Raw genomic sequence first — 18,014 nt, forward strand, 5'->3', positions numbered from 1 at the left:
CGGTCACGACCCCGCACCCCGCTCCGGGCCCAGCCGCGCCCCACGCAGGTGATCGCCGTCCGGTCCCGCAGGGCGGCTCTCCCGGGGCCGCCGTTGCCCTTTTAAGAGCCACGCGGGTCCGCCGTGACGTCGCGGCGCGCAGCCCCGGCCCCGCCCTTCCCCGTCCGCCCCCCCCTCCCTCCGCCCGCTCTCCTCCCGTCCCAGCCCGGCTCGGCCCGTCCCGCCGCGGCCGCCCCGCCCCTCCCGCCCCGCCCCGCCGACCTGCCATGCGCCGCGGCCCGGCGCCAGCCTCCGCCGGCGGGAGCGGTCCCGGCAGCAGCGCGGCGGCGGCGGCGGGCGAGCGCTGAGCGCGGAGCTTTGCGGCCCGCTCGGCTCGCACAGCCCGCACAGCCCGCACAGCCCGCAGGGCGCTCCGGCCCGGCCCCGCCGCGGCGCGGATGTCCGCGAGCTGCCCGCGGCTCCCCCCGCCGCCCGCGCCCCGCAGCGCCCCGCGCCCGCCCCCGGGCTCCCCGCAGCGCCGCTCCGCGCTTCCGCCCGCCCGCCCGGCGCCATGGCGGTGAAGGGGGCCGCGGCCGGCGCCGGGGTGCTGCTGGTGACGGCCAACGTCGGGTCCCTCTTTGACGACGTAAGTACCGGGGGGGGGTCGGGCTGTTCCGCTCCTCGCACCGCCGGCGGCCCGGCACGGGCGTGCGGGCGGAGCGAAGCTCGCGGCGGGCGGGGGCGGTGCGGGATCGGTGCGAGATCGGTGCGAGATCGGCGCCGCTCCGGGGCCGGGACGCGGCCGCTCCTGGCCGGGCGCCGTTTGCGGCGCTGCGGAGCGATCCCTGGAGCCGCCAGTGAGATGGTTGCGGCGGGGAGCGCCGTGCTGCGGGATGAGGCGGCGTGCGGGGCTCTCGGAGCGCTGTGCGGGCTGCCCGGCCTGCCGGTGCCGCGGGGCGCATTGGGGCGCAGCGGGGCGCAGTGGGGCGCATTGGAGCGCCGGCTGCCCGCCGTGTCCCGCCGTGTCCGGCCGCGAGGGCGGCCCGCAGCGCTCCGAGCTGTGTCAGCCCGTCCCCGTGGAGCCGTTGTCGCTCCGCCACGCGCCGGTTCCCGGAGAACGAGCGCCCAAACGTTTCCTCGTGCTCGCGGTGGCCGCAAGGCCGCATCCCGGCCGCACGGCGCTGCTGCCCCGCCGGGTACCGACATGGGCCCGACCCGCAGCGCTGTCATTAAAGCTCACGGTGCGGCACGGCGGGTTCCGGGCTGCCCTTCGTTAGAAGCACAAGAGGCCGTGCTGCTGCCTGAGGGGAAGTGCAGCAGATATGGCCATAGGGGGCCGCTTCTGCTCTGGGGGTCTACTGCTGGTGCCCTACAGTGTGTCTGTGTGCTCGGTGCAGCCTGGGCTGTGGCTCCGAGGGCCCTGGGCAGTCCTGCCCCCATTCTCCCATCTCCCTTTCTCCTGACGGTCCCTTCCCATCGCAGAGCCCTGTTTGGTCTGCAGCAGGCTGCGTGCTGCTGCGTGCTTCATGCTCGGGATGTGTGCTGTGCAGGTGCCCCTCAGCTGGGACTGGCGTTTATAGCAGAACAAAGTACTCCTGGCAGACTGGCTGCCTGGGGTGGATGCTGCCTTGCACGCCTGGCCTGGCCATGCACTTACAGAGCCTGGGGGTTTCTGGCTCACGATGTGTGCATGGTGGAGCGGTGCAGCCCTAGGACAGCTTCAAGCAGCGGGAGGCACCACTACTCCCCTACTGTGAAAGCATTAGTGGCATTTCTTGGTTCTGTAGAGCTCTTCAGAGCAGTGTGTGTCACTGCTAACAGGACCTGGAGTGTCAGCTGTGCTGGAGCAGTCGCTGCTTGTCCTGTCGCAGGATGCTTCCTGCTTGTTAGCAGAAATGCTGTGCTGGGAGCAGGTGATTAGTTCAGGTTACCTGTGGGTTGCTGCTGCTGCCTTCCTCCCTTCTCCTCCCCTCCCCTTTTATATTTTTCCTTTATGTTTTTCCTTCTCTCCTTGTTCTCTTTGCTTCCTCCATCTGTGCTGCCCAGATGTCACATTAACCCTTACGTGTGGCTGGTGGCCACAGAACAGACCTGTCTGGCACCTTCCTGTATGGGCTGTTCCTTGGTGTGCCATTATTAGCTCCTTTATCCTCTGTCTCTGCTCTCCCCAGCTGAGGCAGGAGGAGCCCTGGGCTGAGTGCAGGTGGATCCATGCCCTGCCTGCTGCGCCGTGCGGGTGCACCCAGCCATCTATGGGGCTGCACGTGCTGGAGCAGCTCTCCTTACTGCTTGTTTAGTGATCACGTTTAGTTATTGGCGCGCTTGTGACTGTATGTTCTGATGTAATAAAGGCCTGGTTGTTGCTGTTGGTTGGAGGCAGGTGGTGATCCTCAGAGTTGAGTTTCTCTTGTCTCAGAAGCACGGTTTGCTCCGCTGAGCACAGCGAGGGCACCAAACAGGCAGGAGCACCTGGCAGCAGGGGCTGCTCAAATAGATGCACCTTGGTAGCGTGGTAGTTCAGGTTTACGTGACTTCATTAATCCAAGTCATTTTAAAGCTTTGGGTGTAGCTTTCTATGGTAAAGGTTTCAAATAATCCAGCAGGCTTAGCTTTATAAGCGCCACAGTTTCTGCTTGGGCTGGAAAGCATTGCATTCAGACTGGAGTCTATGAGCCCGTGTCAGTCAGGCTTCTAAACAAGTGCCATTGCTTCTTCATACCTTCAGTATGTGCAGGTCTCCTCCTGGGTGCAGTTATGGGGTTCCCAGGACGATCTTAGGCAAGAAGTGCCACGATGACAAGGAAGGGTGAAAGCTCCAGCCCAGCTGTTGGTGTGGTTTTATTCATTGGATTAAAGGAGAGGGGGAAGCAGCTTGGGGAACTGCTGTTTGCTGGCAGCGGGCTGACTGAAGTCTCCATCTGATGCCCTGGATTAACCCAGGTTGCCTTGACTGGAGCGAGACCAAGTGGTTGTGCTGAGCCCCTCGTCTCTAATGCAGGGCACTGGGTGACCCACACAGCTGGGAGTGCTGCGATCCCTGCTGCTCCATGGCTGTGCACAGGCTGCCCTGTCCTTCCTGCGGCTCCTGCAGCGCTCTGAGCTCAGGCTGTGCTGTGGGGGGTCCCGCCTGGCTTCCCACCCCAGCCCTGTGGAGTGTGGTTGTTGTTAGGAGTGCAACTCCTGCTCTGATCCTGAGTGTGAACCCAGAGCATCCTTTGCTGCTGGTAGGACCAGAACTCTGGTTGAATTTGACGTAGAAATACTTCCTCTAATCACTTCTGAAAGCAGCCTGCTCTTCCAATGGGCAGTGACCCCAGCACGGAGATCTGTCCTTATTGCATCTGGACTCAGCTTGCTGATTGTGAAATGGGGGTGCAGTTCTGTTATGCTGTTAGGTACCTGTGGATGTAACTGGTACTAAGTGATAAAGGTGGTGGTTCTGTTGTTTTCTTGTTGTATTTTATCTGTTGTTTGCTGTGCTTGTCCCTCCAGGAAGACTTTTCTGAGTTTTGTGGAATATTTCAGATGCGTTCGGATGGAAAATGCATGATTCAGGTTTGGATTTCCAAGCAGGGATCAGTACTAGAGCGCTGCAAGTTAAAGCGCCTTCTTCACTTCAAGTCTAAGCTCCTCTATTGAGCAGAAGACCACACGTGATTCACTGTGATTGTTGGTTTTATTGCTATCAGTTTTGTGTGCACACCACTGTTCCCTTCTTCAGTTTGTTTGCCTTTCTATGGCAGAATCTCAGATAAATGTTTTCCTTAGTTTCTGCTGCTCTTACGCTGGCAGTGTTTGGGGAGTCTTTGTTTTACTGAATCCCAAATGCCCTTTGCAGAAGGTGAAACTTCTCCCAGCTCACGGCTTCCAGCTGCCTGGCTGTGGGGCTGCCTGGCTGTGGGGCTGCCTGGCTGTGGGGCTGCCTGGCTGTGGGGCTGCCTGGCTGTGGGGCTGCCTGGCTGTGGGGCTGCCTGGCTGCCCCTCGCTGGCTGCGGGTGGGCCTATAGGTATCGCCCGGCAGCTGGAGTGTCTGAGGGCATGGTGTTAGAGCAGGGTAGTGTCCATGTGGAGAAGATTATTCCAGATGTGCGACAGTATCGTGAAACTGCTTCTGCCCCTGCTCTGGGAAAGCAGAAATAGAGCTGTGGCACCAGTTTGTAGCTTGCAGCTCACACGGTCTGTAGGTGGTAGTGACACACACAAGAGATGCATGCTCTGGTGCTGGTGTCCAGGCGTGCAGCACGTGGTGGCTCCGGCTCACGGTGCTGTGCAGGAGGTCGCTGCGCTGCTGCTCTGCAATGTGCCGCAGCCGGGGGCACAGCAGGCAGGTGAGGTGTGGAGCAGGACGGGTTCTACTTCAGGTGTAAGGGAGCTGCTGGAACCCATGCAGCAAAGTGATGTGTCAGTGTGCATTCACATATATCTGACACTTAAAAGTTGTTTGTAATTTGCTGAAGAAGGTTGGAGCAATGCAGGTCCAGCAGAGGGATTCTTTTTCTCTCCCCCACACAGCTGTATGTCCAAAGTAACATTTTTCTCGTCTGCTAAGAAGATGTTATTGCGTATTCTTTATACAGCCCTCCAAGCAAGAGGGTTTTCATTAGGACTCTGCAAAGTGTTCACCTCCCTTAAGCAGGAAATTCAGAGATTATCTTGCGGACCATCGTTCCTTTCATCACGATTGAGTGCTGATGAGCAGCAAGAACACTTGTTTGCAGGAGGCATTAATGTAACGTGCGTTATGTGACTGTAGCTTTCTGCTGCTGTGGCTTTGCAGCAGGTGCAGTGTGGTGGGCAGCCCGCTGCTCACTGGGTTTCCATGCTCTGCTGACATGTCGGGATGGTAGACGTAGCTTCCAGAGCACTTACCTGCAGAGCTACATGGCAGGAGTGGGATACCGCAGCAGGGCTGCTTTCTGTGTGCTGTTAGTGTATGGGTTTGTACTCTCATGCTCATGAAGGTGATATTCCAAGGGTTCTGTTGCTTTTTTCAAAGTCCTCATCGTTATTACCGCAGAATTTGACTTCAAAGGCGCTTTCACACAGAACACCAGCCAAGCCCTCAGATCTTGTGTTTTTCTAAAGGGCTGATTTGCCGTTTATTCACTTTTTTCTCCTTTTCTGTCATTTGTTTCATCATACTGCTCACATCTCCCACCTCCTGCAAATGTATTCTCTTGTCACCTCCGGTGGCTTTTCCCCCTGTGTACACTTGCCTCCCATATAGCTCTCACCTTGCTGCTCATTTAAGTGTGTCTCTGAGAAGCTGCCTGTTCTCCGCAGTGATTCCACCCGGCAAGCAAAGCTGCTTGCACTGGATGTGTCGGTTGTTACCCCTGAGGACAGGTGCCGTACCATGCAGCAGGGATGAACGTGGCCACAGCGACCTGAGTTACTGATGCGTGTTGCTGGCTCTGGAGACAGTGGATCTGTCCCCTTGCATGATCCCCATGCAGATCTCCTTTCTGTGATGTAGGAGTGTGTTGTGCTAACTGGTGCTGGATTTTGGCTGTTCAGGCATCTGTGTAGCATGGACTGTGAGGCATTGAACAAAGCACAAACTGGGAACCAGGAGAGCAGTGAATGGCAGAACCTGTTGCTGTGGATCATATGGGGACGCTGGTGATTGACAGAATTCAAAGAAGGACTCGTGTGTGTGCTCCAGAGGAGCAGTTCTGGAATTGCCCAGATCTCATTGGTTCTTCAGAAGCCCTTGAAGCAGGGCTTCCACTTTTTCTCCAGGCAGGAAGTGTTTTGCAGCTGCTGTTGGGCAGTGGGTCTGCAGGAGTCAGGGCTCTCTTTGCATTCAGCCACGAGCACCCGCATAGCGCCAGCTGCATGCGCAGCACCCAGCCCCTGGCTATGAGCTGGGGGGCTGTGATTTCCTCTCTGAAGGCTGGGCTCCAGTCTGGCTCCGTGGGAGCAGGGTAACACGTGGCTCCTGGACAAGACCCAGGGCGAAGATTCTTTCCCACTTATTTGAAGGAAGTCAGGGAAGCATCACATGTTGATTTCAACACAGCTTGTATGGGCATGCATCGCGTTGTATTGCTGCACAAGTTCTTGGCTAAACAAAGGATCAGTTAACACAAGCTGTATGAACCTCCTGTTTAGTAAGAGGTTTCTGTGGCTTATGCAAGCGCAAATGAAGTCAAAGTTAGCTCTTCAAATAGGCTTAAAAATAAATAAATCTGAAGAGCCACAGGAGTAAGTAAAAGCTGGGAAGGATGTTCTGCCTCAGTCTGAGGTTGCAGAGACTGCTGATCGAACAGTGAGTAATGTTGCCTTTTTCTTGAAGGTTCAGGCATTCTTAGGAGTCTTTGCTAACACCTCAGGGGAGGCTGGTCACGGGGAACATGCTGTATCCTAACATCGTCTGTACGGTGTGTGAGGTAGAGCTGTCTCTGCTTGTTCTCTGCTTGCTTTTTTCACTTTCCATTACATTCTTGAAAAGAAATTTGTATTGCCTTTGAATATTGGCAAGCCAGTGTTGAGTGCTGCCGAGCCGTGCTGTTAGCACTCTTAGAGCCGCAGGAGATGCAGTGGGCAGTGGGCAGGCTTTGGGAGCGCCAGCTATTCTGAATTCTTTCAGTCAAGTCTCCCAAGTGAGGCTGTGGGAGAGCGCTGTTGGGTTTTCTGCACCGGTGATGTGGCAGACTCTAATTTTAGAGGCTTTACCAGTCCCAGTGGGAAAAGCAAAACTCCTTTTCCCATAGGAACATCTCAGCAATGCACGATGAACTTCTTCTGGCAGCGTTTATTTATGTGTTGACCAAACATTAAGAGAAATAGTTCAAAAGTGACCTGGGGGAATTCTGTATTCATGGAGTATCACCACCCAGCATCAGACTATACTTTAATTACTTCAGTGTTGTTTGTTTAGGGAAAGAATTGCAACTTTTCATAGTGCTGATAGGGCAGCGGAGGCCTCTGTGTGTAATGCTGGGAATGCGGCTCTCATTGTACGTGGCTGCGGGGATTTGCACAAGCAGGGTTCTTTCTGATGAGCACATGGGCTGTTTGTGTCCATCCCTTCACCATTCAAAGTCTTTTTTGAAGAGATGTCCATAGGAAAAGCTGTCTGTCTAGAATTACTGTCACTTCTTTTAACTGGAGGAAGAAATGGAAGAACTTGTTTGTTTGTTTTGTTTTAAACTTCAAATGTTGCCAGACACGCGGACTAGTGAAGAGCTGCGTGAGGCTGTATATGACAAACCCGCTTGCTTGGGAGGATTGGATGTGACCCAAAATCTACTGGACACCTACAGCAAGCCTGTTTGCACAGACTGGCAGTGTTGTTTTTCTGGGCTGAAACAACAGACTTTATCCAGGCTTGGCTGACTGCGAGGCTCTGGAGCCGATTCTCATTTGTTTCGTGAGATAACAGTTTTTAGGAAGAAAAATGCAGCAGAGCCATTCTGTGGCTTTCCCTACTAAGTACTACATTATTTGCAGTTTGTGACTGCTGCACCGTTCCCTTGATTTCAACAAAGATCTTGCATGTAATTTGGGAAAAAATAGGAACCAGTGCTGTGAAGGTCCGTTTGTTCCTATGGGCTGCCAACACCGCTGTCATCTTCAGTTCTGCAGTTCTTGTATGGAAACTAGGCTCAGTGTGTCACACAACGGCAGGGCCTGGTAAGCCAGGGGAAGGGATGTCCTTGACTGAATACTGAGTTCTGGTGCAAGACTCACTTGTGTGGGTTGCTCCCAGGGCGGATCTTTTGCCAAGCAAATTACATATATGTACTTTTAACTTGTGTTTGAAAACCATTACGGAGGTTAAAAAAAACCAACAACCCCATAAACCTTTTTTTTATTGTTTTGTTTTTGAATATTTGGAGCAGTAAGGAAATGTCTTCCTGCTATGCAAATTGTCTTCCTCCTTGGAGGTCTTCAAAAGCCATCTGAACATGGTGGAACAAGAACCTGCCCTGGAAGGGCCTTGGGCAGTGGGTCCCTGCGGGTCCCTCCCAAATCAACCAGACTGAACCAGTCTGTGACTCCACGCCATGGGAGCTCACTTTTTTTAATTCCCTTTTTCCCCTCTTGTTTTTCTGCTGTCAGAGCCGCCCGCTGTTGCTTTCCATCACTTGTGGAAGACCTCCTGCTTCTTAGTTCATCTTCTTGTGGCAAATCGTCATTGCCTTTTTATCTGCTTGTCTGTGATGGCTGTACCAGTTTCCTGGTTCTCCATCTCCTTTCCTGCAGGGCTGTTCTTTTTTGTCACGCCTCCATGGCTTGGCTGGGCTTCACGTGTCTCCAGTTACGCTTTTCTAGAAAGCATGGATTCTCGTGCTTAGATCAGCTCCCGTCCCTCTCCTCAGTGAGCGAAACAGGTTCCTGTGCACAGGAGAACTTGTCTCTAGTGGGAGAGTAGTGCAAGTCATTAACTTTGGCTTGTTCTGTATTTCTGGTGCAGTCTGGGATGTGCTTCAGTCCTTGCTTGCCGGCTGTCTGGTTGGGTGCGTTGTTTTAGTGGCTGCTGAGCAGTGATGCAGCTTCATCTGTAATGGTTTCTTTGCAAACCTATCTTGTATTCCACCCACACAATTGGCAAGATGTGGCAACTGAAAAAATCCTTGTATATTTATGCTTGTTGTTAAGGCTCAACTGAAGTAACACGCATCCAGATTTAAATTTTTGCTCACTGTGTTCATTTGGTTTGCAGTGGGGAAAGCAAAGGGATGAAAAATGGGGTCACATTCCTCCTGGAGTTTTCCTTGATAGATTTGTTTTTTCTTTCCCTCTCTATAATTTCCAAAATCCCTACACAGAATGTTTCTATCCCGTTTTCTCCCTCCCATTCTGGGATGTGAGACTTGTATCCCTATAGAAGTGTGGAAGTCTTTTCTCTCCCAACTCTACCCAGCCTGCAGCCAGAGTAGGGGCCCGGCAGGGCTGCCTTCGCCTGAATGTTAATGGAGTTTGGCATTCCAAGCAGCCAAACGTCTGGGCTGTTTAAATCATGCTCTCCACAAACGTCTGGAGTCTAGTGATGGTGGTGTGCTTCCCTTGCTAAATGTCTGCCCAGCGTGGTTCTCAGAAGTGCAGCTGATGGAGCCCATAGACCATATCCAGATGCTTTGCAGGATGACGTTAGTCTGAAAGCTGGAATCCATGTACTTGAAAACAAAGGCTGCCCTACTTCCCTGGGAACTTCAGGAAGAACACACTGGTTGGTCAGCTTAGAATTTCTTTTAAGGCTTCGTATGCTTTGAGTGTGCTAAACCTGAACCCTCTGAGCCCAGCTTCCAGTTCTGATTTGGTTTTTGTTTGCTTGAAAAGGTGACAAAAGCACTGCGGCCAGAATGTAGTTATAGGTGACTGACAGGGTAAGAGCAGTGGATGTGCAGGGCTGACTGACAGCTGGTGAGCACGGATCTCTTCCCAAGAACAAGGTGTGTGATGGGAAGGGATCAGGTAGCAGAGTGGCTCTCACTGGTATGCTTCTCAGTGTAACTGTCACTTAAAGCACGACTGGATCAGAGTCGAACTAAGTTGAGAATCTGGAGATGTTGTCACAGTGTGAAAAAATACTTAAAAATGAATATTCGTCCTCTGTGTCTTCTCAGTTGTTTCATAATGCAAACTAGCCAGCTGTTATTTGTATTTACAGTCATTATGCAGTATAGTTGGAATGTACAGCCTGTGTGAGGACCGGCAGCTGGGTCTGCTCTGACCCGGGCCTTCCTGGGAAGGTGGGAGACGAGCTGAATGAATACGTGATGAAATCATATCTATGCTTTTTAACTCTGGTACCAGGCTAACTTTATCAGTCCAAAACAACTGTCTTCTAGATGTGCACAAACCAAGTGATCTGCAGGGAAACTGCTGAAATATATGGAACCAAGTAAGACCTGGGAAGTCATAAAGATGAGCTACAGAGCCTGTATGGTTTGTCTCCTCAGACAGTGGGATGGAGCTGTTGAAACAATGCTTGAAGCTACACCCTTGCTGCAGTTTAGAAAGCTTTCTCTGAGCTGCATCTTTCTGTTACTTTCCTGTCAGTGTGGGGGTGTTAATAGCGGGTGTATGATGGGATGGTCTGAAAGAGACCTGCAGAAATAGTTCTGAAGCTGGTGCTGCTCTGTGCACTTACATCCACCTTCAGTCTTGTATTGCATGTTGGTAGTGGAAGGTCTTGCATTGGCAGCGTTGCACGTGTGCTGAGCTTCACCAAAGGGCTGGGCAGCAGAATTTCGTGCTTCCTGTCGTGTCCATCAGCGACCAGGGCAGTGTTGGTTATTTCTGGAGTTCAGAAACATGGCTCTGTGTTCTGGTTGCTAAATGTTTTGGTAGGAGCTGACTGCTGGAAAGGTACTGCTGTACACTGCAGTGCGAGCAGGTGGTGATGGTGAACTAATCCTCGTGCACCTTGTCTCTTCTTTGAGATTGGCTCACGTGCAGCTGTGTTATGTGACTGCTTCTGAGGGTTGCTGTAAGACCTCTTGGCCATTTAGAAACCTAAGGTGGGAGCAGCACTTAGTGTTTGTGATTATTGAAGCTCACGGTGACCCCTGCAAGCTTGGTGGTAAGTCCAGTTTGCAGCACTACGTGGTGGTGTCTCCTGCGAGGACACAGTTTCACTGCGGGGAAAACAGTGTGCTGATAAAGTGGGCATAAAATTTGTTGCCTGATCCAGATCCTGGAGCACAGCTAACTGTTTGTTTCTGGAAAAATGCAAAGCAAATGCCAGCAAATGTGGCATTAACAAAGTTCATTTGGATTTCCTCTGCACCTGACAAGTGAGTAATTGCTGTGTGCTGAGTTAGCAGAGCCATGGCTGTCTTGTCCTTGGAATACTTGTTTTGTAGAATCTGTTCTACAATTTTGGCCGTGTTTGGTTTTTAGTAACCGGATGTTTTGCTTCCATAATAGAACTGAGAAGATACACGAAGTTTCTTCAGTGAATGGCTGCACGTCAGTGAGGTGCCCCCCAGCTGCACCAGCACCACAAACCCCGGTTACCTTCTGTGCTGCTTTGGTGGGCTTCTCCAACATGATGCCTCCCACCTCCTGTGCTGCAGCGTTAGGGATGTCCACGTTAAAGATGCCTAATGCTGGTTTGCAGGAAGCCAGTGCTGTATGTAGGAGCATGGAAATGGCCATGTGGGTGTTTGTAGTTAATAGCATTAAATACTGTAATACTTGTTAAGTAATTCCGCAGCTCAGCAGGCGCGCTCATACAGATGTAAACGCAGCTGTCTGAAATGGCCTCTGTCTTGACTGCCTTATTTGGGAGAGATCTGCTGATCACTGTGATAAATTGCAGGCACAAAAAAAGGCCAGCTTTCATTTTACAGTGCTTCAGACTTTCACTGGAATTTATTGCAGCATCTTGTTTGTTCCTCTGCGTGTTCTGCATACATGGCGCTAGCAGCAGATTTAGCCTTAGAAAGCAGCAAAAGATTATTTTTTTAACTATTTCTGCTCTACCTGGGCTTCGCTGTTTTGTTTAGCTGGAAGTTTTTTGGGAGGTGTTCTCCATCCTCCGGACGGTCCATCTGTCAGCAGCAGGTGCTGGTGTGGAGCACTGGAGGTGACGTGAAAATGAAAACAGGCTTGTGGAATCGAACCAAGTGACTGCCAACCTCACGAGTGACACAGTATTTCTGAGTAGCAGATCTGGGAATCGGTTCCCCCCCAGGCTTTTAAAACAGAATGGGATATTTTAAGACATTCTTTAAACTAGTGTTAACATTCTCCTACTTTTTGAACTTTGCAAATAGCTGAAGAGCACAAATTCCACATGTGATTGCTGTTGGTTTTCTTCCTTTCTTTTATCTGACTTGTATTATTTATGTTGGTGCAATACGAATAGCATCTATATTGAACTCAATCCTTCCTGCCAGGGCAGAAAGTGAACTTGATCACATCCTTTCATTTAGCGAGTAAAAAGCTTAAAGAGTGTTTGGTTCCTCCATTTGTACATCTTCATCGTGCCTCGACGCTATTCTTCAGTGTTCTAAAGGTACCAAATCTTACCATATTCGACATGGATCTATCCAAAGGTCAGGAAAGAGATGTGTACATTTGTCACAGTTCCTGCAGAGTTTCTGAAATGCAGGTGGAAGGATCCTTGGATGTAACGACTTGGGCAAATTCTGTGCGACTACGTGTGTGTTTGTGTAGTCTTTAGGTCTAGGTCATCCCTAAATCTTAACCGGCTCAGCCCAGCTCCGTGGCTTGCTGGTATGACATGACTATGCAGGGATACTTTTCTGTGGAACAGCTGCAAAGGATGAATGCAGTTGCTTCCATTTCTTACACGATTTACTGGGTATCTTTAAATACCACAGGTGCTGTGGGACAGTGTACAATGTAAGGCTGTCATAGCAGGGTATAAGCTTATGGTTTTGTAACCTGTCTGGTTACTGCGTAAGCCATTACCTGCAACAGTAGTTTGTCAATTAATTTGTTTGTTCTGATGGGAGATTTTGTAAGCTAAAGGCACGTAACTTCAGCAAACCCGCCGTGTTTTCTGCCTGAGTGAAACAAAAAGCATTTTCCACAAATCTAAATAGTGAACCAAAAATAGTTATTTTCAGAGACAGCTCAGAACTGGGATGAAGAATGAGAATGTATGTATTATTCTGGAAGGGAATGTCGGTGTTTGAGAGCATCTTTGTGTGAGCTTTTCCCCTCCTTAGTAGGGATAGCCCTCACAGGTGATGTGCTCCTATATCTGCAAATATTTATTGGATGACATGACTGCATATTTTAAACAAAGTGAAGCTCTTGATGCAACTCAGTGTAAGTTTCCATATGGAAACTATGTCAAACATAATCAAAGCAGACATGCAAAGTATTAACAGTTATGCTCAGTAAATCCTTTATAGTTTTGACTTTTATTTGTTAGCCATTAATATGCCTTTTGTCAGATACTCCCTGAAGGATGACTTCTTCATCTGGAAGCTTATTAGTCACTGGAAGGAGACCTGTGAAAAGAATCGTGATGTGATTTCTGGTTGTAAGGGACTTGCCATGCGTGTTCAGAACATTGCCGTTCCTTTCCTACACTCCATGTGAGCTTCTTTGAAGGTATAATGAAATTTGGATACCATTCATCATGCTTTTACAAATAAGATGGCTCTTCAGTCGGTCATACAGGTAAAGATGTGACTGGCTGGCAACCCTGCACGTAGCAGGGGGTTGGAACTGGGTAGTCACTGTGGTCCTTTTCAACCCAGGCCATTCTGTGATTCTATGACTTCAGCTTAATAGTGAACACAAGCTTTAGTGGACTTCTTTGTTTCCTGAGCCATCTTCTGGGACAGCTGGTGAAGAACTGCTGCACCAATGTAAAGTTAGTGGTGCCGTATCCTTATTGTATTTTGTTTGTCTTCATCAAGTGCTGTGGCGTGGCATGAGGAAATGGCCCGAGGTCACACCACAGGATTTTCAGATGTCTGAATATTGTCATGTACAGGTGGATGTGCACTGAGCTGTGCTGCCCAGGGCAGCAGCGGAGCCCACATTGAGCTGCATGGAAGTGGTGCTTGGAGACATGGTTTAGTTGATATAAATACGTGACCTGCATATTTTCAGATGGGGTGCATAGAGTTGCAGTCAGATCTTCAAGTCAGAAATCTGATCACATCCCTTCACGGGCCTGCTGTAAGACCCCTCTGAGCAGAGAGAAATACAGAATCACAGCGGTTGGAAGGGACCTCCAGAGAGCACTGAGTCCAACCTGCTGCAAAAGCAGGTTCCCTACAGCACGTCGCACAGCTCAGCGTCCAGGCGGGTCTTGAATATCTGCAGAGAAGGAGACTCCACAACAATAGGAGGCATTACTTTTGGATCGACCTGTGCAGCCCAGGACAACTCCTCTTTACTCACTGTGGGCTGGGCAAGCCATAAGGTTGGACACCCATGCAATTGATCCTTGCGTCTCTGAACTTGTATAATGTGACTGATGTATTTTCAGTGCAGGTGGGACACAATGTGGGAGAGCAACACAGCTGGGTGGCCTCTGCTGTCATGCTTTCTTCCTTTCTTGCTGAGAATGGGGAATAAGAGGCCTAAAGAGAGAGGGCATCAGTTTGTAGTCACCCCCATCCTCTCCTGCCCTGTGTTATGCGTTTTCCTGCTCGTAAAAAATATGGATTATGAGAGGAGATGTATTAACGTTACTGAAAATTAACATCTCTGCTAATTTTGAAGTCTTAGGGCTATTAGCTTAAAGGTGATGTGGTAAATGAAAGATGAGATTTCCTTACAAGCACTTCATGGGGATATAAACTTCTTGCAGTCCCCTGACAGGCACTCGTGCCATCTTCAGCCCGCACCTGTTGGAAGGTACCTTACAGCCCCCCAGCCGCCCTTGGCACTCTGCAAGGGATATAGGTGGGTATGTGGCATGTTTCTGAGGCCTGCTTGTACAATTCTTATGGGTAGGACACACCTTTTTCAGCCGAAGGTCATTTCCTCTTCCCAGCAATTTGGAAATGATGTCCCGTCTGTTCCTTTTATCATTCTTCTTTCCCACTTTCTGTCTTCCTTTCCAGGTATGAGGAAGCCTTAATTTGTAGAGACCTTTTTTTTCCTTCTTGGAATAGTCAAAATGGTGGATCAGAGCAGGTCTGGTGGGCTGCGCAGGGCTGTACTTCCAGTTCACCCTAAGACACAGCTCTCTGTGATAGGAAGTACCAGGGACTGCAGAGGAGGTGGGTCAGAGCATTCCCAAGAATACCCGAGAGGCCAATAGATCAGTAGCTCGATGGCTCTTTACAAGCTCACAGCACCAAGAAGCCTTCCTTCTTGCTGACAAAGAGTGGGTTGGACTTGTCCTACGAGACATTCCTGACACTGGAGACATACCGGTTTCTCAGATGCCTAGCCAGCATGTTTTATTCACAAGTTCTGGGTTAAACTCGTGTTCACATTTGGCAGCAGATAGCCTTTGTGAAGCTCTTCAGCGTTGTTTCCCCTTTTTCTGTAGCAAAGCACGTGGATTTCTTTGTTTGATCGTCTTAGTTCTTATCGCATGTGATTAATTTCCAGACATTGCAAGAGCCCAGGATGGTGGTGATACCTCCAGCTCCCTTAGTGTCTGTTTCTTCTCAGCAATCTAATCTGCTGTGAATAGAAATATTTAATTTATTAACACTTCTACAGCCAGTACGTAAGGATGTGGCTGAAATGTAGCATAGCCTGGCTGTTCCCTTTGAACCTGTGGAAGCTGTCGCAGAAGTTTTGTGTGTAGTGAGGAGAATGAGAATTGCTAAAAATAAGAGTTTAAATTATTGAAGATTGAGAATCTTAACTGAAACAGCTGCTGGGTTTTTAGAGTCTGCAGGAATATGGAACCTGTTAAACTCCGCACTGCATCATATTCTGACTATTCATAGATGAAACCAAATGATGGGTTAACTTGAAGATTTATGTTAAGAATGCATTTAAATGAATGGTTCTAGAGCTCAATTTAAGGAACCTTGGCTTTTGCCGGTCGGGATAAATGATGTTGTTGCTGTGGGTAGCATGCAAACCATTTGGAAACTCAGTAAAGAGAGAATACTTGATAAGGTGCCCTGTGTGATCATATTGGCTGTTCTTCCATGCAAAGCAGACGTGTTGCAATAAATGCACAAGCAGGTGTGACCTGCCTTGAAAATATCAGTTGTGCTTCCCACTCCTGTATTCAGTGTTTGTTACCATTAGCTTTTTACATGCAAGAGAAAAGCTCCTCTTTTTGCTATGCGCAGGATATGCAGTTATATTATCTGTACACCTATCAGGAATTCATAAAATTGTTTCTGTATTAATATTATTTTGCTTAGGCAAGAAAATGTAAACTGTGCTTTTCATGCTAGGGGAATTTATTAAAATGATGACCTCTGTTATTGATTGCCTCCTTAAAACTTTGCTAATTAAAAGTCTTTTGAATTTAGGGCTGTTGAAAACTAGGCCCGGTAAATGGAGATAATGTTTTTCTTTCTCTGAAGCTCAGAGCTCAGATGAAGGCTGTCATAGTGGAAATGCAAATCCATGGCCTGAAGCAGTGATGGAGCAGCTGGTGGAAGGCAGGGCCAGCCCAGGGGAGCTCAGGTGTAAGCAGCTGAGTGACAGGAAGGGCTGGAACCAGGGTCCTCCCCTTCCAGACCTCACTTAAGGGCTGGCAGTGGAGATGAGGGCATCTTATTGGAGGTCCCTGCGTACCTGCAGCCTTCCAGAGGTAAGCAGCTTCTTTCTTTCTGTGCCCACAGCTGCTGCATTTGAGTAAATCATCACTCACTGCAGCATAGACCCTTGCTGCTCTGCTGGTTTTGCTGTGCTTTCTGTCACATTGCACGTGCCTCTGAGGAGTGCAGAGAGGTGTGATGTTAGATCCACATGCTTAGCTGTCCGGGGTCCCAGAGTGGAGGAGAGGGCATTTGACTCTATATTCATCTGCTTGTTATACTGATCATGTGCTTTGAAAATCAGATTTTGTTATTTCAAAACCATTGTCACCTGCTTCTGATGTGGTGTTTTGATATCAGTTCTGAGAGCTGAACTGCAAGTCTTTCTGTTAAAGCTGTTCAGGAAATACGTTAATCACAAATGTTTTGTGGGGCTTTTTTTCAGTGATTTGTTTGTTTATTTTTGTTTTGCTTAAGTATCCTCTTATTTTGAATGTCCAAGTTGTTACACTGTTCCAGTTTTCTTAGTGTTCTCTGCTGTTTGCTTATCATTAGGGAATAGGACTGTAGTTTCCAAACCCTGTGCTGAAACAGGACAGCTCTTTCAGAAATGTACCAGTGATGTTTTCTGCTTTGAACTCTGGAGCAGTTCTGTACAGGTCATAGTGTTCAGGGAACAGAGCCTGTTGCATTGGTTCTGCATTTGTTGTTCCCATCTGTCAGCAGCAGTATTGCTGCCTTTTGGAAACGTGGACGTTGTGTTGAGGGACGTGGTTTAGTGAGAGCTATGAGTGATAGTGGGTGGTTGGTCTGGGTGATCCTATGGGTCTCTTCCAACCTTGGTGCTTCTATGAAACTGCTGTGCTTTAACAGTGGGGTGGGAAATCAAATGGGTTCTGTAATAGTGGGCTTGTCCCTCAGGATTAGCTGCTTGTAAGCAAGGTCAGGTATTAAAGCATTATTAGTGCTGGTATGTTATGAAGCATTATGAAGTAAACTGTGCTGAGGTTGGAGCAGGGAGGAAGGTGCTCCTGGAGGAGCTGTGGGGTAGGAGGGAAGGGCTGGGGGCTGTGAGCAGTGGGGTGGTCTCCACGTCCCTGCATGGATGAGCCCTGAGGCATCACCTGGCAGTGATGGGCATTGGTGCAGCTTCATGCAGCCCCAGAAGTACGAGGGGCAGGAGGTCTGTGGTGAAGGCCCCATCCTCATGATGCGATCCCTTCCAGCGCCTCTCTGCTCGTCCCAGTTACTCAGACCGGTTTCCCTCCCAGGGGAGCTGCGTGGTAATGTCTCTGTGGTAACCGCAGCTCTTCCGTAGATGGCAAAGTCATTTTTAGAAAATGAAGTATTATTAGCTTTCCCTAACTGAGTCTTAGCAGCTGGAAAAGCGGAGGAGCCAAAAGCAGATTCACTGGGAATCCTTCTGTGAGCTGTCTGCAGGTGTTCTGAGAAAGCTGATTCCCAGCCTGGCCACAGAGCTGCTCTGCAACCTCAGGGCACTGTGCTGATGTGGCCTTGGGACGCAGGGACAGGAGGGGCCAGCAGCCCCTTCCCTCCTTGGTGAGGCTGGTTTGGGTTCAGCCCCCTGTGGCCCGGCTCTGAGCACAGGGTCTGTGCGTCCCTTCTGGTGCTGGGCTGGTGCCACAGCCTGGCAAGACTCTGCAGGGGAACATGCTTACTGTAGGGTGATGATGGCATCAGCTGCTTTGCAGAAAGCTGGATCCTTTACCCCTGGCTTTGGGGTAAGAGGTGAAGGTACATGAGTGTATGGGAAGCTGTTACTCACCGCCTGAACCTCTGATTAACCACCTGAGGCAAGTGAGGTCAGCTGTGGGAGCACAGGTGAAGGTAATTCAGCTGTGCCCCCTGAAGGGGTGGAGCTTGACTCCAGCTCTCCTAGACCCCATT

General features: G+C 50.1%; 1 protein-coding gene across 2 annotated transcripts in view; it reads left to right on the forward strand.

The window, feature by feature from the left end:
- Positions 1 to 493: 493 nt before the first annotated feature.
- INPP5A (inositol polyphosphate-5-phosphatase A) overlaps positions 494 to 18,014 on the forward strand; it is a 182,489-nt gene continuing 164,968 nt past the window's right edge. For both annotated transcript variants that reach the window (XM_072340693.1, XM_072340692.1), the window contains exon 1: positions 494 to 625. In XM_072340693.1, coding sequence (XP_072196794.1) covers positions 551 to 625 — 75 coding nt within the window. In that variant the 5' untranslated portion in view covers positions 494 to 550. The remainder of the gene's footprint in view (positions 626 to 18,014) is intronic.

This window comes from Excalfactoria chinensis, chromosome 6 (assembly GCF_039878825.1).
Source record: "Excalfactoria chinensis isolate bCotChi1 chromosome 6, bCotChi1.hap2, whole genome shotgun sequence".
NCBI lineage: Eukaryota > Metazoa > Chordata > Aves > Galliformes > Phasianidae > Excalfactoria > Excalfactoria chinensis.